Consider the following 23,080-nt stretch of genomic DNA (forward strand, 5'->3'; position numbering starts at 1 on the left):
TCATAAATTAACAGTCAAAGCATAGCCTCACGTTCTACAGCATCCCAAAGCATTAAACAGCTTCTCTGTTTTGTAACACATATTCATGCAGTTTACGCTTCAGCTTTCATCTTTGTAATCATGTTTCCCTCTATTTCTTTTACTTAGCTCATAATAAAGTGCCTTCTTCCCACACCAAAAAAAAAAAAAACAAACCACAACCAAAACCACAAAACCAGAACCAAACAGCAAAGCACAGTCTCCTGAGGTCTCGGTAGGACAAAGGCAGAGCTAAGTCTAGTCCCAAGTTTTCAGTATCAAAGCTCACCAGCATCACAAAGCTATATCATACAGACCTCATCATAACGGTACATCATTTTCAGTCCCCGACAAGACTTCTGTTTTTCCACATGCCGCAGGGCACACTCCAAGCAGAAGACAACATTTTCATTCTCCTGTACAACCTATAAAAATGTGGGGCAGGGGAGAGAGAAAAGTGCAGTAAGCTCCAAATTGTAGCCATGTTACACACACAGTATTTCCCATTGCAATGTGTGAATTATTAAACCTGTATTTTACTACAAGTTAGTGCAAGGAAGCATAAACAAGAAACATTACACATTGTGAAATGATTCAGAATGTGTAAGAAGAAGAAAGTACATATCCCTTTTTGAGTGCTAATGCTGGCAAATACATACCATTTTTTAAAAAACCACCAACAGTAATGAAGACCAAATCCAAATAATGATATATGCATAAAGCTTTATTGGTATCTAATATGTAGCCTAAAGACTTCCTGAAAGCAGCTGTTTCCCATTACTTTAAATGCTGTCTTGAGTAAGGATAAAATCAGTAGCTTAGCCACAGGATTCCTCAGCTACTGTCTCATTCAGCAGAAGTCACATTTGCTCAGCTGGCTACCTGCCAAGCCTACAATTTCAGCTTGGAATTTGACAACCAAGTTGACTTTTTGTCCCTTATTACTGTTAAGAATGACAGGGAAAAATCCTTCCCTCGATTATACTTACTCCAGAGCAAATGGACCAGAATTAAGAGGTTTTGGCTGGTTGGTTGGTTTTTTAAACAAACTCATTTTAAAGTTACTTCAAACTAGTCCTGCTTAAACATGTCCTAGCTGCTCAGTGGTCTAAAGACATGTATAAACTCCGCATATTCTATCCTAGGGAGGGAAACGGCTACATCTCATCATTTAACAGTTACATTGTACTTCCATCAAAAACCTAACATTTATAACCAAAAAAACCCAAAAGATGACAGAAAAAAGGACTGAATATGCTCTTACACACACTGTATTATGTTTATTTAAATATCTCATCTTGGAATTGGGTGGTACATAGGGTTGTGGGAGGGGCTTTTGGTATTTTTAATGAAATTGCTGAATTTCTAGGTGTTCTGCATACAGCTAAAAACCTGAAAGTGTCACCACAGTAGTTAGCACACCTTCAAAAGCCAGTAGGGAATTACTTCTAAAAAGAGAGGAAGTTTATGTGCATGACTTCTATTTCTGAACAGACAGGTTGGCAAACAGCATCTTGGCTTGATAAATAGGATATATCTACCCTGCAGATTTGACTTGCAGGGAAACTGTCGCAGCACGGGCTGTAGCTGCATGCCTGAGACTCAGGGCATATATTTGAGTTGCTAGCTCATCCCGAGAACGGTTCTGCCATGACTTTCTACTACTGGCAACCCGCAGGTATCTGTGTTACCCCTCCTAGTGCAATGCAGACGTGCCTGTGGGCGTCTAAGAGCGGCTGAGTGACTAGTTTATCCATTCTTTACAGGGGGAGGGAAGCTAGCTAACACTAACCGTTGTCTTCTGTCACCGCTGCCCAAGGCGATAAACATTCTGACACAAACCAAATCAACATCTCTGCATCTTGTGTGGAGTGCATGAGATGACTCTGTCATCACGTGCTGCCTCTCAAATGCTTATAGTCCATTACAGTATGTTAGAACAGGGGGGACAGTACCCCAGCGGTGGCAAAGGATTTTACTCACCATGGAAAGATAGCACAGGTGCTGACAAATCTGACATCTCCTCTCTGACGTTTCTAACTGCAACCACTTTCGAGGCTTTTTCTTTCCATCCATCCCCGTGCTGCTGCTGTCGTGGCTGCCATAGCGCGCTGAAGAATGGAGACCTGCCTCATAAAGCTGCCGCCGCTGCCTCAGCTCCGTGTCCCTGTGAATGTTTTATGCAATTAGCCATCGGCATCGCCTCATACCACCACAAAGCCATGTATAATCACCCTTTTACCACGATCATCACTGAAACCTTAGCTCCACACAGCAAAGCCCTGAGTGTTGTTGGAGGTTGGTGCCATTCCCTACGCATGGTGAGAGACAGCCAGCACCACAGAAACGCTGCCTAATTGCAAAAGCTATCTCCGGATTTTAACAGCGACCACTGTATCAAGCCAGTGGTTCTCAAACTGCTCCACAGAGAACTGGGGACTGCTGAGTACTTCCTGGAGGTCGATGGTTGCTCGGGGCCATGTGGAGAGTCGGGAGATGTGGCTAACATGACTGTCATTCCTGAAGTTGCCAAAAGCCACCTTGAGGAGGAGGAGCCGTTGCTGTCAGAAGTAACATAGCCACCTTCATCAGGAGGCAGAGATGAACCAAGGACCTGCTGCCGTGAGGTGCTTCAGGCAGGAAAGGGGGAGCAGGGCAAGTGATTGTGCCAAAAGACGAAGATCTTGCTGTACACTCAGGGGAAAAAGAAGGAGATGTCAATTAAGAGTAAAGACTAAGCCCTCTAGCCGCCCTTCACCCATGGCGTCCGCAAGGTGGACAATACTTCCTATGCTGAACTATACAGCATTAGGAGAGCAGGTTGGGTTGGAGCTGAGTGGAAGACAGGAAGTGTGGAGTGAGCTTAGCAGATGGAAGGGGAGAATAAAACAGCTCACCACCAGACACAGCCGAAGATGGGTGAAGAGCCAAGCTAAGCAAATGGCATGGGCAAACTGAGCAACCAAGGCAGATCAGGAGAGGAGGCAGCAAGACACAGAACAAACAAGCAAAACAAAACAAAGGAAAAAAAATATGGTACAGTGTTCCACTTTGGTTGGTTTTTTTCAGGTTTTGTTGTTTGGGATTTTGTTTTACATAAGCAGCCACAGGAAGGACCGATATCCTCCAGAGAATTCCAACCTAAGCATAAGAACAAGTTTGAGAACCACTCTGATAGAGGTCGATGTGATGGTCTAACAGCAAGCACCAACATTTCTGTTTCACCTTTTGCACTTGCAGACTTTTCCTCTTCAAGAAAAAAAAAAAAATGCACTTGGAAGTGATTATTCCCACAGGGGAACCAGCTGCAGGTAAAGCAGTCAGCACACCTCTTTGCATTTCTTTCTGAACACTAAAACAACACATGGGCTGTTTTCCCCTTCAATATGTCACTGGAAATTTTCCAAATGAACATGCTAGTTAGTTAAATACAGTTTGTAGATTCCATTCATCAAAACTTTCTTGACATCTCGAGTACCAGTTGTCACAAACTTGAAAGATAGGTAGCAACTACATGGTAGGGAACAAAAGAGAAGATCATTACACAGGAAGCCAGGCAACATTATATTTTCTTTTTTTACCTATCTTAAGAGAAACCCTAAACATGTTTCCTTAATACTGGAAAGAAAAAGGAGCGTGAAGTTTTTCTTCTTTAAAACATTCAAGTTCTAATGCAAGATGCGTTAGCACCCATGCATAAGCTGCTCACTTATTCAGTGGTTTAAATCAAGATGACTTTCTGTATACAAAGTACCTTCTGCAACTGTAGTATAACCATCTTGATGCTGAAGACAAGGGCTCCTGGTGCAAAACCCATTACAGGCATGGATTGACAGTGGCTACTGATGCCAAGAGGTTGAAAAACTGAAGAAAAGTATTTAACCACTTGGCACCATGTAGCTCACCTAACACATCAGGAATCCTTGAGTCTCAGCACCAAGAATCAACAAAATAAAAACCCAAGGCAAACTGTAGTTTTAATTCTTTGATGGTGCCCAAAGTAGGGAATTCTTAGAGTAAGACATCCTAACCACGGGCACTCTCACATCAGATACAGCCAAGGAAACTGCTTCTTCCACATGTGGCTGTCTTCAAGTATGTTTGCTGGGCTTTTGCTTGGTTAAGTAGGTGAAAGACGAGTCTGAAATGGTTACTTACGTCATCCACCTCTGGAGTCTGTCAATGAAAACAAAATAGGTACAACAGGCCCCCAATTCGTTACCTGAGCTCTCCAAGAAGTGATGATATTGTACTCAGAGTCGGTCCATTTTCCTTTTTTGCTTCTGCTGTTGCAATTTGATAAAGCAACTTTTCCATTGAAAATGGTTTGGCTATACGTCGTCTCTTCATTTCCTGGGACAGAAATTGCCAAATTAGTTCGTAAGCAAATTTGAAAATAAAAAGTTATGAAGAATGAATTCAATGTAGCAAAAGGTAGCCTTTTAAAACAACCAAAAGTAAGAGATTTCTATAGTCCAAATTAAACAAAGTATTTATGTTCCTAACTTACATCCAACTAACTTCACACTGAAATAAATGCTGATTATAAATCAGTCCCTTCAGTGGAAAGCCAGGTGCCCAAGTGCTTTGCTGAAATAGGTCTTCCTGTTTCATAGTTCCAAAAGGACTATGAAAGCAGAATTTCTGCATGTGCTTTAGGTGAACCAATGCCACAGAAAAAGACTCAAAAACATAAACCAAACGCATGCTACCAGACAGTCACAATCAACTGTTTTCTCGAAGAATACCCTAGTGCCCGTTATATCTAACATTTTCTTTTCACTTGAAGTCACCAGTAGAGAGGAAACAAGTACCTGCAATGCATGATGGCATATAAGCTACGAAATCAATCTGTATGCTATCTTTTCTTAATATGCTTTACTGTGAAATTTAATGCAGAGAAAAGATAGGCAAAGTCTGCATATACAAAGAGAATGAAGCAAACTGCAAATACTCCCGTGTCACCCACATTTCAGGTATACCCTTTTTTCAAAAAAGAAAATCAAACTTCATCAGTGGAAAAGACAAGGACAAGAGAAATGTCAAGAAAACGAGAAAAATAAAGAGAAGGATGCCCAGGCATAGATTATCATGCAGTTCACTGAAGTGGAGGAACCAACAAACACCTCGAAATTCTCTCCCTAAAAATTCATTTTTCCTGTGGGGGCCAAGAGGAGTAACACAATCACTTAAGCTCAGTATTACACTATTGGCACTCTCAGCTATCCAGTAAGTTCTAGTCTTCTGATCTGCTTGAAGCTCAGGACTGCTGTTATTTTGCATCTTTTAACAGGTCAAAAAGACAACAACTAGCAAAACAGGTAGATGTCACGGAAAAGAGACAAGAGGCAAAAGAGGGGGTTTCAGTTCTGCTAAGTTTTGCCTGTTACCGGTTCCTCTCTGTGTAAGCTTTTAAAGCTACGTCTTTCATTCCTGTCAATACAAGCTGACTGATTTTGGTAGCTTAAACCCTTTTGAGAATTCTTATGTAGGCAAATTCCTTGATTTACCATGCAGTCGGGAAAAGTCTAGAGTTTTCCCAGTGTCTGCAGAGGTATGTTTTGTTTTATATAGAGTCAGAGAGTTTTCAAATGACGCTAACACTGGAGAGTAATGCGAAGGTGCCATTTTGGTTAGGAGTTAAGCCCACCAAATACCTACTCGGCACAAACAAAACTGAAGATTCATCTTTAACCTTAATTTTTTTCACCCTGTTTTGTAACTCTAATGACATGCTTTTGGTATTTCTTTTATCAGAACCAATGTATCATAATCTTCATCATTTTTAATAGCACTGATTGCACGCATTGAAGCGATAACTAATATATATAATAAAATGGATTAGTAACCTTTGCTGACCAAAAAGCATTCAAAAGAGGGTCACAGGTAAGAAAAGCGTTCTTCAGAAGGTTCTGCTAGAGCCTGTCTGGGGTCAGAACAGCTGCACTTTTAGGAGTGGTGGTATGAGAAGTTTTGTTGCACATTAGATTTGCTTTGCCTGTTGTCCGAGGCTGCATAAGAACAGCCACTCCAAGTCAGATCAACAGTCCGCACAGGTGACGCACACAGCCAGGATAAAAGGCCACAGTGGGTGGCTAGAGAAAAAAGCGAGGTACGCTCCTGCTGGCTGGCAGCTCAGGGACCTCCTGAGCCCCAGATGGGTCTCTGCTGTGTTTAGCACAGCTTACTGGATCTGTGCATTTATCTGAATTTCTGAATTCATGTACGTTTTTCTCTTCCATACAGTACTGAAATACACCGATAAGTATTTTAAAACATACTTTTGTTTGCTTTTGACCTACTGCCTAATCATTTCTTTTAATGACACGTTTTTCACTGTCATGAGAGACTGCGAACGTTCATATTACAATTATCATCACTCCGCCACTTGTGATCCGATCTTACTATTGTATACGTGTCTCGGTCATTAATTTTCCGGGCTGAGTAGTCCTCTTGTATTTAATGCAGAAGCTAATTCATACCTTTAATCATCGATCTCTGCTGTGCTTTTTCTAGTTCCTCTCTATTCCTTTTGTAATTAGGGACTCAGAATTGCACAAGTATTCAAGCCATGGCCATACCAAGAGCCTACACAGTCCCATAGCGATGTTTCTGCTTTGTTCTCTATTCTCTCCTTGCAATTCCTAACATTCAAGATTTTTTTTTTTAAAACCTCTCCAGAGCACTTGGCTGGCAGCTCCACAGGAATCCAAAGACCTCTCCTCAGTAGCAAGAGCTCGTTCAGAGCCCATCGCTGTGTCTGTCAAATAAGGATTATTTTTTACTCCCGAGTCATTTATCAACCCATTTTCTCACTGCAATCACTCAGTACCATGAAATCTTTCTGTAACACCTCATAGCTTTAATTTTTGTTGTCATTACCATTAATATCCTCAGTATAAAGGATTAGTTTTGCTAGTCACTTCCCTTTCTAGGTTACTTACGAATATGTTGAACTGTACTGGTCTTAGTACAAATTCCTGAGGAATGCAGAAAGACCTCCCTCCAAGATAAAACCTGACCATTTGTTCCCCATCCTCTGCTTCTCTTTAAATCAGTTCTTTTTTTGATGCGTGAACTTCCCCCCTCAACCCATGGCAGGTTAATTTCTTTAAGAGCCTTTTCCGAGGAACCTCGCCAAAAGTCTTCCACAAATGCTCACAGACTCTGTCAGCTGGATCTCTTTGCCCATACATCCTTCCAAAAGCTTCAAGGCCTGGGGGCCATGACCGCACTGCAAAAGCCATGTTGATTGTCCCAGTCTCATTCTTTTCTACATTTATTTTTTCTTTTGGCCCTTAGAAAGTTATTCTTTGAGATCTCTTTTTGGTCTGTATTTGTGTGTATTTATATGCATCTTGCTAAAGTGGTTGCTTTATTTGCATTTTCATCTTCTGGACACAAAAGGGATTTTTTGGTCTCATTTCAAAACAGACTCCTTTCTCCTAGTGTTTAGCCATGCCAAGTTTAGTGGGGGTTTGCCTTTTGAAATTTTTTTTTTGCTAGGCAACATGCATGTGTTGTGAGCCTCCAGCACGGCATCTTTAAACAATTTCTATGCTGCATGCAAACACTTAGCCCTTCTTTCTGCATTCTCAATTTAACAAGCTTCCTTGGTATTATGTGAGGCTGTCTTTTGAAATGAAACACCACAGTAGTGGATAGTTTGTGTTTTACTGCTCTTTCAAGGTTCTTAATCTCTGCTCACCATCACAACATGGCTATTTGATAGTTATGTTTTGAACTGGGCTCCACCATTGCTGAGAAGCGAGACGACAGTTTCTTCTCATGTGGATTTCCTGACTAGCTGCTCCCTGAAGCTAGTTCGGTTCTGCTGTAACACACCAACACAACCACTGTCCAAGCTAGGGGGAGGAGACCAGCATTTCCCATTATCATCGTACGTCCTGTCCTCACAGCTTCTCTCATCTCCTTTAGTACAACACAGGCTACATCTACACACCATCCAGTATGGCAAAGCAGGAGGAGTGGATGTGCGGAGTGATACAGTAGATGCTGAGGACCCAAACATCCACAGGACGCGTGTGTGTAAAGCTGATGGCTTTACTTCAGAGCAGTCTAGCCTGGTCCTGTGGCCACACCACCACCAGTGTTTGGAGGACATAGATCAGGTGCACTTCTGGAGTGTCTCTTGCCATTTGGTTTCATCTGAAAGCAACCTAGTCTGCTCAGGCTAAGACAGCTCTGTGACAGGAACCAAGGAATTGGAACTGTGTGGCATTTTAAAGGCACCTTCCTCACCCAAACTAAAACTTGGGGGGGATACATATAAAGCCCCTGCCAGCATCTTGGCTGGACACTCAGGAGCAGAGTGCTAATACCATGCTTTTTCTCTTTAGGATGGGAAGATCAATGCACAGGGATTCTGTCACTGGTGACAGAGTTAAACCTGGCTTATTTGACCATAAGCTCTCTTCTGCATGCAGCAGTGCTGCTCCAACTGGATGACTAACTCCATCTTTCCTATGTACTTCTTCCTCTTGTATTGCGGTACCGGCTGAGTCTCTTCTTTCCACCAAGTTTCTGGTAGGCCCTATACCACCAAAGGCCTCCTTTAAAACCAGACATTCCTTCTTATTTCCAAACCTCTAGACCATAGTGCATTCGTTTAGTCCAATATTCTGTTACCCTGTTTCCTAATTGAGTTTTACTGACTTTGCCCAGTGTCTTAATCAAGGATATGGAGTTACCCCTTTGCCGTTCCAAACACAAACTCTTCCACCACACCTGTAAATCTTCTCCGCATCCTTAGTTTAAAATTTGAAGAGCTCTCAAGGTGTTTTTTAGAAGGCAGCAACCTGGTTCCACGTATGGTTTCGGTGAAACCTGTCTGTCCCTCTACACAGGCTTTATACAAACTCCTTTATTCCAACAATTATCCCAAGTCCTTATAAACTGAAATCAATGCAATTTCAGATGCAGAATTTCATTTTTCCATATATTAAAGGAGATTGAGCAGTCATTCAATACATGAAATGAAACAACATTGTTTAGTAATATAAAGAGAGTCACTATAAAAAAATCAGGTCACAGTATCACAGAATGAAAATTAAGTTAATGTATCAAACAGCTGAAAACTGTCAATATTGCTGTCAAGAACAGACAGACAGGAAGGTACAGTTGTTTGTCAGAGATTTCATTAACAGTCCAAAAGGGGAATCTTGCTCGTTACACAGGACTTCTCACAACCTCTGAAAAGCACAATCCCGACCAGCCTTTGAAAATGACAAAGTGCCTTGGTCAAAGTGAAGGAACCAAGGAAGAATTACCAAAATTTAAGGGAGTTAAGAACATAGGATAGTTTGAGGAAAGAAGAGGGGGAAGGAAAAGAAAAGAAGGAAAAGAACAATGCAGTAGGTGTTTCCAGAGTTATTTTGATATAAACACGTCTGTGGTTCTTGTAAAGTTTGTGAGAGCTGTGACTTCACTTTCCAAGGTAGGTTATCATAAATTGGAATCTGCTGGATTTTCGGTCAGCTTGTATTTACCCAGTGCAAAGCTCTTAAAAATTAATCAAAAGAAACTGTTCTTCAGAATTTGAGGCACCAAGAAGAGCTTTTTAATTACTGCATAGTGATTTCTGTCTCTTACAGGAGTGGCATTTTCACAATATCAAACAAGTGTTCAGTAGAGCAATAAATACAGCATATGGAGTCAATATAATTGTGTACCTTCAGACAGAAAAGGTTAGCTCAGGATTCTCATTCCTTACCTACACACATATACAATTCCCATGTTCCCCAAAATAAATCTGTAATAAAATAACCTTTTATTTCAAACTAAGTTAATATACAGTTAGTATAACCAGGCTGGAAGAATTCCATTAACCCTAAAGAACCAAAACCTAACTGTGGACATATTACATTTAATTACTTACTAACCACTTGGTCAGAAGCTGTAGATGATAATTTACTAGTGGCTTAGCTATAAAACACTACCAAAATAGCATCAGTAACCCATAGTGTATTTGAGGAGGTTGGGAACACAATTAGTGACATATATTCTTTGTCCAAGACAGAGAAATGTAGCCAAAATCATGATGACTGGGCAATTCACCTGTTTGTTTCTGCAGACAAGCTGCCTCAGTTGTGTGAAAAGGGAACGGGAAGTTTGTTTTATTTACAGCTTAGTATCGGATGGGCTGGTCAGTGAACCTAAGTATTTTCAAGTTGATTAAAATTAAAATTGCCCTGATCAACAGCTTTTCCTGAATGAAGGGGCAGAGAAAGACAAGCAATACAGCTTTGAGTATTAATTGACTCTGCCTATCATAGGAGCTAACAAGCACAGTTATTCAGATATTTGCACCTGAGATTCTAATGGTTCTAGAAAACATCACTTAAAAAAAAAATTAGTAAGCATAATACAATATATTATCATTAGCTCTGAAGGGATTTTTTTAAAAGCTTCCTTGCAAACTGGTCTGCAGGCATAACAATCTTCTGAATTTTTCAAATATACAGAAGTTTTTAGCTATCAGTTACTACCTCTGTTGCTTTTCTGAAAACACTGGATCATCTTATGCCTTGCAGAACTTTTTCCTTTTTTTATTTAATAGTCCACAAAAATAGACGTAGTTGTACTAGTCTCACAATACTATCAATCCTGGAATGTCTGGTTTGCTGTCGTTTTAGATGACAGGGCCGTGAATCCATTTTAAGTCCTTTTCTCAACTTACCTTGGCTGTTTTAAAACCCATACTTGTCCACTGGGTGGTAGCAAAGTGCACTGTTTCAGAAACACTATAGCCACAACACACTTTAGACACAAAGGATCCAGGAAAACAGACAACAAACTGCCCGCTCTGCTGTACAGTACGGTGCACCCTGATCCCCTCCTTACACAAGATTTCTGGGGAGATCTAGAAAGACATAAAAGCAAAACAAAAAAGAAAAAAAAGAAAGAAAGAAAAAAAAAATCAGAACTTTCTTTTACAGTTAGATCCCCTTTCCTTGCTGGGTACTGCCACATGCTACTTGTTGTGGAGAAAAGCTGTGCTCTGCTAACAGCTCAGCTCTGTTTGCTTTCTCTCTTCCCTTCTGCACATGCTGAAGCTTAGTGTTTGGAGTGAGAATTACAGAAGTGGCTCTTTTGAAACCAACAGTTTAAACTTTCACTTGCCAAACAATCTCAAACACAAAGCCTCAAAACAATACTATCTACTACTACAGAAAGTAACACAGGCCATTCGGTTTTCCATCTAGATCTTTTCAGACTTGGCATTGAATCCACCTTGCTACTGCACTTCTGTTAGAGATGTTAACACGGACAGCTGAGGGAGTTGTTTTTGTTATGCGCTCCCAAATTTATACTTAAATGCAGTAAATGGAAATTGTTATCCACAAAATAAACAAGGGAGCCAAAAATACTTTGAAATCCTTTGAAGTATTAGGCTTCTCATATCCATGCTGGCATCATAAAATGTCAGTCATGGCAGATTAACTGATTACAAAACACTCCCTTTGTGAGGTTAAATACATTACGGACAGTATTAAAAATGGACATGTATTGCACTGTCACATTAATTTTTATTTCAACATTGTAACACGTGAGCCTTGTTAGAAAAATGCCATACGGGTAAACACTGCAAGTAGAAAATAGCCAGATTTTAACAACAGCCTCTGCATCATTGTAGTGTAAGACAAAACCAAAATAAATCCCCAAACAACCAGCCTTCTGATTAGCCTTGGGCTCTCAAATGGGAATACCTCTCCCAGTGTTAACCTACCATTACATTACTTTCAAGCATTTCCAGCCCTGGAGTGCCATTGGCTTGCAGCAGGGTATGTACCACATCATCAAGTTTGTTCTCCTCCGCAGCAGGAATGCAATACCTGTTGTTTTGTCAGAGGAAAAGCAAAAGATTTACTATGGAGTAAATAATGGTCCACAGCTACACAGTAACAGGCAATTCAGACCAGGACATTGATTAAAACAAAGAAATTAAACACAGGCTTTCCCACACAGTTCTTTTCGGTAAAACACAGGATTCATGGAAAGCTGTTTATTTAGACTCAGTCTGACGGTGTTCACTAGATGCCAAAGAACACAAAATCCCCAAAACAGAACTGTGAAAACTCAGTACTCTGTAGAATCAGAGGAGAGAAATCAGCAATAGAATGATGTTCATTTTAGTGGCACCAAACCAGCCAATTATGGGCAGAAGTTTGCATCTTGTGAGCACCAATAAATGTTCTGTTACCTTTACCAAAAATGGCTGTATTTATTACCTGTGCAACCAAAGGATCTTTTTATTTAATAACGTTTTCTGTTCGTAACAATCAAGAAACCACAAATCACCTTTACTGTTAGTACACAAAGTAGCCTAAGCCTCACCTTCTTGCATTGCTTACTAAACAAATCCTACATCCCTCCTCTCCCTCGCAACAAAAGAAAGACCTAAGAGCAGCCAAAGCAACAAGAGAGATTTAAAACTCTGCTGGGTATATGCCGAGTTGCACATCCTCCTCTCCTTTAGAAGCCAAGGAAGCAGCTGTCCTCTCTATGCTCAGTGCCAGCAGTGCTCCCTACGCAGAAGTGACAAGAAATAACGTAGGAGTCTCAGGTCTTAGCTTCACACATCCAGAGAACTGCTATTTTGCTGGATGCAGGGAGATGATATGGTGACAATTAGCCACTACTCTTGCTTGCACCCTGCCAGAAGGGTAATGGTTTATGTCCACCCAGGAGATATCTGCTCCCAAGATCTGCTAGTTGGTACCTGACGACTGCGAACTGAGCAGTGCAGCTTGGTGGGAAACACAGTGCAAATCCTGGGATTCCCAAACCTGCCTTGAGTTGTTGCCATGCTGGGCTTTATCTGTAACATTACTTTATTTGGATTTGTTATGCTCAGGCAAATAAAAAGTATCTCCAGATTTATCATGACTTATCTCAGTTCACTTTAATCAATCTGGAGTCCATCCGCACCCGTGCCAGACACACACACACACATGTACATTTTTCCAATTGGCAACAAGAGAAGAGAAAGAATCTGGAAAGATTTTGGGGAAAGGGTGCAGTTTTCTTGTCATCCATCCAGTCTCTCCAACAATTTTGTAAACCATTCTGCTGGCCTTACAGACCTTGTCAGGATATTTGCTTATAATATGCACTAATATTAACTCCGTATGTGTCATACAGAGTCATCCTGCTTGATTAGTCTGTAGGAGGCTGTACTTCCTATGATTTGAACATCTCATTACTGTTCACTGTACTGATGACGACTTTGATTTGTCTTTGTTGATCTTCAAGCCGAGAACCAAAAAAGATGACAATATCTGCTCGTACAGCTAATTGTAGCCACAATAAGGGCTCTAATGAGCTGGTTGCCTAGATGTACATAGGCTGACTCCTCACGTATATATTGACAATGATTAGGACCTCGCTAAGAAATCCTAGGGTTATAGAGAGGTGAAGTGGAAGAACTTCATCTTGATAAAGATCAAGTCCCAACAGCAATTTTAAATGCATGCTGTGTATCAAAAATACTTTGCAGTACCTGCACTGCTAACAATGACAGCTGCAGAACAGCTGTATGTGTGTAGATTATTACAGTAGTTACACTATAATAACAAATTTTAAATGGTGACAAAAATATTTTAAATTCAAATCCAGAACATGGCAGAGCCCACTCTTTTCTTTTCGAATCAGAAAAATAGAGCTGGAACAGCTGAAATATTCAAGCATGCAGTCCCTCAGAAGATAGGCCCAGGAAAAAACATGGGAAGGATGTGTGAAGAGGAGGGGCAGCACAGAAGTGCATGGGACTATCCGACTACTGGCAGGACTGAGGCGTATGCTGCAATTTCACTCGCTCGCAATTCTTCATGTACCTATGAAAATGGGAAGTGAGCAGCCAGCAGGGACTTCTGAGTGTCTTGGGCAGAACAAGATTTTCTTCTTTTAATGGGCACTGAGGATTCTTCCTGAATAAAAAGGTTAGGTCACTGACCTCTGCCCTGCATGAAAATAGAGTTCTCCTGTGTTTCCTCTTCAGGAGGTAAATCTGAGAGATTAGACAAGTGACCTGAGCAATCTACAGGTAAATGAAGCACCACTGATTTTAGCACCACAGGGATCTGTCCTTTGAAGAGAAGAATTCTGGATGCTGGGTGGACTTGGCAAGACAGAGACGAGCTTTGGTGCCCAGTCGCCTGCTTTGTTATCACCGAAGCAACCACTGAACGTAATGCTGTCAGGGCTACTCCAGATATTACATCAGACCTAAAGTTATTAAATTCATCTTTTCCTCAATAAAGTTGGGTACTTTATTGCAATATTAAAAGTTGTAATGAGTTAATAATGCATATTAGCCTGACACTTCAGCCTGGCAGCCTTGCCAAAGAATAGCTTTTACAGACGAAGGAGTTTCGCCTCTTCCTTCTTATGAGTTATTCCTGCTTACTATCCACGTTTCATCAAGGCAATCATCACAAGTACACCTGAAGCAATGTACTTATGTGTATAAGTAAGCCCATCAAGAAAAAGCAAATAGCTTCTTTGGTTTTATTCTTCATTCTTCTTGGCTTGGAAAAACAGAAAGAGTAGCCTTTCCTAGAACTCTGGCTGGCTGCATTCAAGTCTTTTCAGTCCCGAAAGGCACCTGTTTTGGCGTCCACAGTACGAAGAGTGGCCTCAGAACTTATTTATGGGATTCCTGACTGTCTTCTGTCTGGAATTTAGTGTCATTTAAGACTAGACGAACATCATAGAGAGAAACAGACTCACCTAAAGTTGAGGACAACGTAGCTTGCTTAGCTATTTGTTCTGATAGTAAATTATTATAAAAGATTACAGATTCCTGATTCACAGAAGAGGGGGAAAAGCCATGAAATGCCCATGACAGAAAGTGACAGAAACTCCCAGGTTGGCAGCATAATCCAGTGTTTACCTTTACCCCTTGGTATGATCACATACATTTCTCCAACTTAAAATATTTAGAGAGAGGAGCTCCTGCTTTAATGGTTTCCTCCAAGATTCCAAATCCTTTTTTCTGGACCATATGCTTTCCCAGTGACAGCTGGGTCAACACCGCTGACATCAGCACCAGCTGAGAAACATGGGAGTTAAAGGTAAGGGCTGCAGTACACACTTTGCAGGTGAATGAAGTGCAGTTGACACTGCCACTGCCACCATGGGGACTCCTGGATGCAAAGGGGGGTCCTGCAGGCCTTCTCCTGTCACATAGCTCAGGGTTCAAAAGGGAAACTGCTGAAAGGGAACCAGCTTCTCACCTTTGCAGGGGGGCACCATTTAAACAACTTCTCTTCTCCGTTTATTACATTTTCTCTAATCAAGAAACACGGTTACATTGCTTATCATTCATTGTTCTCACTGATGATCCTCTTGGGTAGTAACACCAATATCATAGGAACCTGGCAGAAAGGCATGTGACATGCCAGCAGCACCTGCTTCCTCTAATCCCTCCATCAGCTGTTGTACTTCCATTGCAATCTAACTCATCATAATCTGTAGTAGTATGTATGCACTGAATTCAGGAAGGATTCACCATGTTCAAAACCATTGGTAAGTTGAGTGTTAAGTCTATTTGCATGAAGTGTCTACAAAATATGAAATGTAGCTAGCAGCTAACTGGTGATGTCCACACTGAGACACCAGAAAGATGTGTGTAATCATATTAAAAATTATTATCATATGATAATGAAAAAAAATCATATGAAAGAAAATACTAGGGATCTGGTAGATAAAGAGTTCAAGATATTTTGTGTAAAATAAGAAAGTGGTGCCTGTTCAGTCAGAGCATGGATTCAATTGTTTTACAAGTGACAATATGGAGCTACTTTGACAAGTGTCTCTCTCTCAGCCTAAGGAAAGCCTACCTTGACCAGCTGTCATTTGACTTCCATGTCATGAAAACTCTCCACTGATTATTGCTAAGTATCTCAGAATAGAGCATGGAAGATAAAGTGAAACTTTTCTCCCAGGAAAGGGTGTTTCATCACTTAAGTTTATACTACATTTTCCCATTAAAACTGTAATCACACACACTGGACCTTCTAGGTGAGATTCATTCATGCAAAAGGTACTACACAAGCTGCTGTTAACACCAGCCTACAGAAAGCCACTGCAGTGAATGTGGTGAAAGGAAACAAAACACAGGAATACCTACCAAATGCAATCAGCACCAGTGTGTAAGTAGTCAATGTATGGAAGGTGATTTTGGTCTCGAGACCAGCATGAGGTAGAAAAGACCATGCCAATATTTAGCCAAGGAATTGTCACTCCTAAAACAAAGAGATTGAAAATGAATTTTGAGTAACTGCAGTTTCTAATTAAAAGACAGTTTGAGAGGGCATTTCAGTTGAAAATCTTGTTCTATCTGCAAGCTGCCCCTTAAGTTTTAAGTCTTCCTACCAGAGTGAATAATTCAGAGAATAATTTAACAAATTCAGCATTTTCCACAACAAAATATCTACCAGCCAGTTACAGTGCCCTTGAACATATTTGTTTTCTAATAGTTGTAAAAAATTTTTATTCTTTAGAGAATTTACAAATACCCATAATTCAAGCTCAAGGCCATCGATGAGGGGAGGTTGCTTCATGTTGTCCAGTGTACATGTACTTGTAAACAAGTATCCTGTTTCCCAACTGGTTTGTTCAGGCTCAACACCTGCACAGGAGACTGAATTATGCTTTCAGCTAGTGTTTCTACCAGTAAATTGCAATGGCACATATACAGCTGGAGCACTCGTGACAATTCATTTAGAAAACTTGTGTGCTGCTTTGCCCAGTGCTACAGACTAGGCTTGCAAGTAAGGAAGTTGCACGGCTCTGCCCTTCATCACCCTGACACAAAGCAAGAACACCAATGTACTGGCAACAACAGAAAGGGATACTTCAAGTACAACTGGTTCCTCACAGGTATACAGTCTCCACTATTCATTAAGTCTTTATCTGCACACCTGCCTTCATCCTTTAAATGCTACCTGCTACATACAACTGCGTGTCTACTGGGTCAGTCAGTGAACAGAGGGGCCAGAAAGAGCCACCAAAGACGACTTTGGTGACTACACCACGACATTTAGAGGACACTTACACCTGCTGGAAACATAGGAAAGAGACTTGCTTACCAGGCACAGCACCAAGATGTCGCAGGATGGATCCTGTATTATTAGGAAGGACTGTGAGGTTCCACCCATGCCTGTTTGAGGGGTGACACACGTCAGTGCACATTCCCAGTGCCAACATCCCCAGTGCCAAGCTGCCCTGCCAGCCTTGTGCCCCCACCTCCACTCAGCATAATAGGGCAGCTGGCACGAGTCGACAAAGCGGGTGGATTTGGTGATCTTACCTTGAAAATGGTTCAGATTTTCCCACGGGAAAGCCGCTCCCGTGGGTGTTGGTATCTACTTTTCCACAATGCACTGCTACGTGGCAATCTTTCTGTTCCACTATCCGCCAATATTCTTGCTGTGGTAAGAGAAAGTGGTAATGCATTTTTAATTCACTGAACAAGGCACCTCTCATTAAAATATAAACACCAGAAATTTGCAGGGCTTTCATGACCTCAATGTAATTCAACATAAAACACTGCTTAAAAATAAGAATATAAATACTTAAAAGTAACAATTAATTGGGAAGACAGAATTTAGATTCTCTTGGCTCCTGCGCTTCAGCAAATGACACATTAAGACTTCTTCCTCTCCCTCAGTTCATCAACAGCTTTATTAAAAATGTCAAAAAAAATTTAAAAGGAAGAATCAGTACTATGTCCATCTAACCATTTATTTTTCTTCCACCCTAGACAGCCTTAAACTGCTCATGGTAATGCCTGAATATCAACTATACTGTATCCGCATACACAATCCCCTGAAATAAAAAACTTTTACCACCCCTTGTGTTGGCCTCACCTCTACTTCAGCTACTGTAGGCTCCTTCGTGAAGCACATGTTCATGATGTTTCTTGCTGTTCGGTAGAAGGTTGTTAAAGAAACAGACCTACCCTGTGGAAAAAGAAAATAAAATTAAAAGTGAAAATAAAAAAACGTGCCTCCATTCCCCCTGGCCTCACTCTTTTCCTTACATGCTCAATCCCAGATCACGATGGGGGAAAGAGGACAATGTCTCCAGAACATGTGTGGGTCTAAAGGTCATTTCTTATCTGAGGGAAAATACTTCAAAAGATACAGAAATTTAATCACATCGAATCACCAAACCAACCATCTTAAAGGCCAACGGAACATTCCCAGAAGGTCATGTACACTGCTTTGTTCAGCACGATGCTCTGTGTTTGATAAATACAGAAGATGGACATGGCCCAGCTTTCTATGACAGGTTGCAAAGGACCCAGTAGGCAACCCTACCTGCATTTTACAATCAAATCCAACACGTGATCAAAGGACCATGTGGCTACGCTCTTTATATACAGAGAAACATGAAAAAGACTTAGGAAATTCACAGAAATGTTCCACATCAAACTGGTATTGTACATGATCGAAGGGGGTCACAAAAAGTAGAGTTTACCAAGATTACTGTAATCACCTGCTTACAAAAACTAGTTAATGCTCAATTCAATAAAAGCAGTTCAAATGCAAGGAACCAGGACCTGTTATTACAAGGTTGAGAAAAGTAAAACACAGTAAAATTGCCAAATGAGTGCACCCTTTCTTGGCACCGCTGCAGGAGCTGTACGAGATGAGGATCTGACTTGGTTTTCTGCTTGAGCTATACCTAAGTTTCTGGATACCTGCTTTCACAAATAACTATAATACCAGATGCTCTGGGAAGCATCCTCTGAAGGTTTTGAAGGCAGGAGCACGAGAACCTGCTTGCTCCTTTCAGCCCAGACATACTGGTATGCCCAAACAGGGACACCCCTATCGCCTTCTCTGCTCCAGGGCAGAAGAAATCCTGGGAAGCTGTGAGTCACGAGAGCTGGCAGGCACCACACTAGCTGCTGTGGCCCTTCTGGTTTGCAGGCATCGTTGCAGGCACAGACTAGCATCGCTCTGCAAACATGAAGTTGAAAATATCTTTGCCCCCTCACCAGATCCACCGCTCCTTCCTCTAACTCCCATTGTGTCCACTGGCTGCCCATCTGAGCAACCACAGACTTAAAAACTCCATGTCAATGAAGGTTTTATTATTCGGACTATTACCTTTCTAGTTTTTTAATTATGAAACAGATCTGCCAAACCACCTCAGCCTTTTCTTCTGTTTAATTTTTATTTAAGAACTACGTCCAAGAGTAAACTAGAAACAACTATACAAGCAGCTTTTCTCCCAGAGGCCAAGTGTACCACTTTGCCGTGCTCCTACAGTTGTAACATTGTCACTTTTTTAATTGAATAAAGCATAATTAGCTGTAACAAAAAAGTTTGTGAAATGCCCAGGGCCTGGGGCCCTCTGATTCCCATAAACCTCAGAGTTGGATGCTCTGCGATACAATAAACAATTTCCTTCATCTTTTAATGCCCTCATGAATCATTTATTGAGGCAGCCTTTTACCACAAAACCTCTCGTAAAATGCAGGGCCCGCAACAACAGTCGTCACACTTGAGCATAGACTTCACCGCTCGCAAACCAACACATGATCTGCAGCACCTTCCTCGTTTCAGTTACTTGCCTCTTCCTCTCATCTTACACAGAAAAACAAGAATAAGGACTCATCTGCCAAGATTGACCATGTCTTTCCATTTTTCAGATAGGCAGCAAGCAAGAAAAAAGAAACTGGAAAACCTGAACAGTTTAGCACTTTAAAATTGCATATATCCATTTCTTCCTCTATCAAGAATTTGGTATTTTTTTAGTCTCCTGAAAGTTGTAACACAAATTAAACAGTTGAGGGGGTTTTGTTGTCTGTTTTTGTTGTTTTGTTTCTTTTTAATCTGAGGGATCTCGTAAAATTTTCTAATGCCAACTCAGAAAATAATTTATAATGCTGTAATGGAGCATTTTAACCTGAACACAAAATGAATTGCTGAAGATTAAAATACCCTTTTCAATGCCCTCACAAAGGTCTCAACAGTTCAACAACTGGGAGCTTCAAGCTACTGAGCAGAGTCTCTGTTGCTGCAATGATATGACAGAGGAAGGTTTAAGGGACAAAATTTCCTATTTCCTCTCCTAATTCTTCTCCATGGCTTCTGTGGCAGCCATGAGAGCCAACCCAGAGCATCACCACCACCACCAAGCCTGGAAGGAAGTCACGGAGAAGGACACTGCAACGCTACGAATGTTAAAGACGTTAAAGCAACCATAAAAATGAATAGAAACCAGAGATTTCACAATAGTCACAAGCGGGAAGGAGGGACTCCTGTTAAGCAGAATCCGAAAATGCTGAGTCCCCGGCTGAAGAAAGCTCAGCATGGGATTGCTGGGACAGTTTCATGTGAGGGCTGGCAAAACTTGCGTTGGTGATTTCTTCTGCATGTCCCTCTAGAGGGTCTGCTAATAAGTCTTCAGTTTGTTCTGTATGGAAACAAATGCTGTTTTCAGTCAGCTCCAGTACAGATTTTTAAAATATTTTCAGAGCTACAACTGGGGAAAGAAGAGAAGAGTGAAAATCTTGCAGCAGATCCTTCTTTGATGATAGTTTACTTCACGTACTTAGAAACGACGACATTTGATTAGTCAGATAGAAAAGCCATACATTTAGGAGTAAAGAAAGCAAGCACAGCAGCCTGCAGCACACACTTAAAAGCACAGCAGGCCTTACAGCCTGGAAAAGAGCAACACTGAAAATAATTTGGGAGCCCTGGCAGAAAGTCAGCCAAACACAAAGGAGATTTACTCTAACCTTGACACGCGATATGGTGGTAACTGCTCCTGGAAGACTGGATGTCTCTTTCTAAAAAGATGTTCCAGCTCAAGCACGTACTGACTGTAGAAATTACTATGCGAAATCCTAAATGTATGGCCTCCTCATGGTCTGAAGCACAGACTTTATGGCCTAAACTGTACTACAGCCATATGATTATGATGTTCTCCTCTAGCCCTCAATCTATTGACCTGGGCATTTATCAAAGGGGTGGGGTTGTTTTGGTTTTGTGTGTATTTTTTATTTTTAACTAGAATTAGCAATGTGCTTTAGAAAGGAACCATTACAATCCCATCATTTGTGGAAACTGTAACATGAGGACATGTTCTGTTAAACAAATTTCAGATTTTCTCAGAAACATGTTAATAGGTAAGGAACAGTCCCCCCTCCACAGACACAGCACAGTAGGGTACCATCATTCAAGAAAAACAGAGAATGCAGGATTAAAAGGCTTGTTTCATAAAATGCCATGAAGTACCCACTGCTTAAATCCATAAGCCAGCACCACCTCACCTCAGTCTTATTAAAAAGCCTAGTGATGAACTATAGTCATCTTACAGGTCTTGTGGGTTACTCTGGTGCATCAAGATTGCTGCATAATTTCTTATTTCTACTTCTTGAGGCTTGCTCTAAGTGACATAACCAGTTCTCATGCATCAGTCGTCCTACAGGACCGTCCCCCATGTGCTGTGAAAATGAAGCTACGCATCTCTCTCTGCACTCAGACTGACCAGGCATCCCACAGGGTGCTCCACAGCAGGGATCTCTCCAGAAACCCACCACAGATTTGCTTCCCCCTGTTGTTTCCCTGGTCCATCGCCTGTGACAGTAGTCCCCAGCCTCTGCACCATAGATGAGCGTGGGATGGGATTCAAACGGGCAAGCCCCAGTGCCTGGGAAGCTGCCAGCACCACAGCGGACAACCCAAGGCATTGCCTGAGTGGCTCTGTGTGCTGCAGCTGCTTTGGTGGGTGGGGAGAGCACTGGCCCGCAGGCTCAGCAATGCTTGTCTCTAACAGCTTTTATGCTCAGAACAAAAGTATTTCTACCGGGTATTGTTGGACTCATATAGGTCTGATGCTGTCAGTACTGCCAGTGCTTTTTGGGCAGCAGCAGCAATTTGGGAGCTCTCAGCCTTTTGGGGTAAAGGCCTGGGGCTCAGCAGACTCAGGCTGGTTATACTAGCTGCGCTTTGCTTGCTCGTCTTTTCTTATTTTCTAAATCTGATTATGACACTTATCACAAATCCCAATCTTGCTTTTTGAGTTACTTTGTATCTTCTAAACTTTAACGTGGGATGTGCACTGGAAAAGAAGATGGAGGCATTTCCCCACTAAGTTTGAGGTTGTTCATACAGCAGTCAGGGTAAGTTGTATCAAATATTTCATTTAACATCATTAAGCACAGGATATGAAGCACAGAAATGCCACTTCACTATTTGCAAACGCTGCTGTCATTAGATAAGCTTCTCTCCAACAGCAGCATGGCAAAGAGATTGCTTTTCAAAGGTGGGATTGAGGCCGGAGTCCCCGAGTAGAAGAATTTTTGGGCTGACAAATCATAACAAGCTGCAAAAGAAACCTGAAGCAAGCTTTTAAAGCTCAAGTCATGAGCTCATGCAGTCCCTAAATAGCTTAACAATAAGCCACTTCGGGCTATCTGGCTTCATTTCCTGGTGATTGAAGCGAGATTGGAAGGGGAGGAACAGCGTATTCCTTTACTAGGCACAGACACTCAACGCTGTATTTCTGTCGGAGCACGGCTACACAATTCAACGCCAACTCAAAACTGCACTGCGAGTTGCAGTGCCAAGTCCTGCTCCAGAGTAGGAGACTGCCAAATAAAATACAGTGAAAGAGTCAGCATTCCTTCGTAAATGGATGTACTTGATATGTGGAGGACTAAGCGCCCATGTGACGGTTATGGCTGAGCAAAACCTGGCATCGTGGATGACAATATTGTTTGCATTTCAATTTCCCCTTTCTAAATGTAGTGGTATTTCTAGTGATGTTAGTTTTGATGTGGAGCGCTACTTATCTCAACAAGAGACTTGCAAGAAGCAGGAATGAGAAAGCAGAACATTACTTTAAATGTCACTAGAAAATGAAAATAAAAACCGTGTCTGCAAGGATAATTGGGCAGAGCTATTCAGGGAACCTCTCACAAGGAGACAAGGAGGGGCAGAGCCCAGCGCATCTTGTTATGACAGTAACACCTTCCAGCTTTTCCAGACATCCAGCGAGAGCCAGGCAGATCAGG

At 41.5% G+C, this 23,080-nt stretch overlaps 1 protein-coding gene across 7 annotated transcripts in view; it reads right to left on the minus strand.

Moving 5' to 3' along the window:
- The window catches only part of JARID2 (jumonji and AT-rich interaction domain containing 2), a 226,744-nt gene that overhangs the window by 2,675 nt on the left and 200,989 nt on the right, over positions 1–23,080 (minus strand). For all 7 annotated transcript variants that reach the window (XM_072853326.1, XM_072853332.1, XM_072853331.1 and 4 more), the window contains 9 exons: positions 17,913–18,005; positions 17,354–17,472; positions 17,133–17,203; positions 16,172–16,286; positions 11,768–11,873; positions 10,718–10,900; positions 4,241–4,371; positions 2,002–2,185; positions 336–443 (listed from right to left, as the gene is read on the minus strand). In XM_072853326.1, coding sequence (XP_072709427.1) covers positions 336–443; positions 2,002–2,185; positions 4,241–4,371; positions 10,718–10,900; positions 11,768–11,873; positions 16,172–16,286; positions 17,133–17,203; positions 17,354–17,472; positions 17,913–18,005 — 1,110 coding nt within the window. The remainder of the gene's footprint in view (positions 1–335; positions 444–2,001; positions 2,186–4,240; positions 4,372–10,717; positions 10,901–11,767; positions 11,874–16,171; positions 16,287–17,132; positions 17,204–17,353; positions 17,473–17,912; positions 18,006–23,080) is intronic.

Source organism: Ciconia boyciana, chromosome 2 (assembly GCF_034638445.1).
Source record: "Ciconia boyciana chromosome 2, ASM3463844v1, whole genome shotgun sequence".
Lineage (NCBI taxonomy): Eukaryota > Metazoa > Chordata > Aves > Ciconiiformes > Ciconiidae > Ciconia > Ciconia boyciana.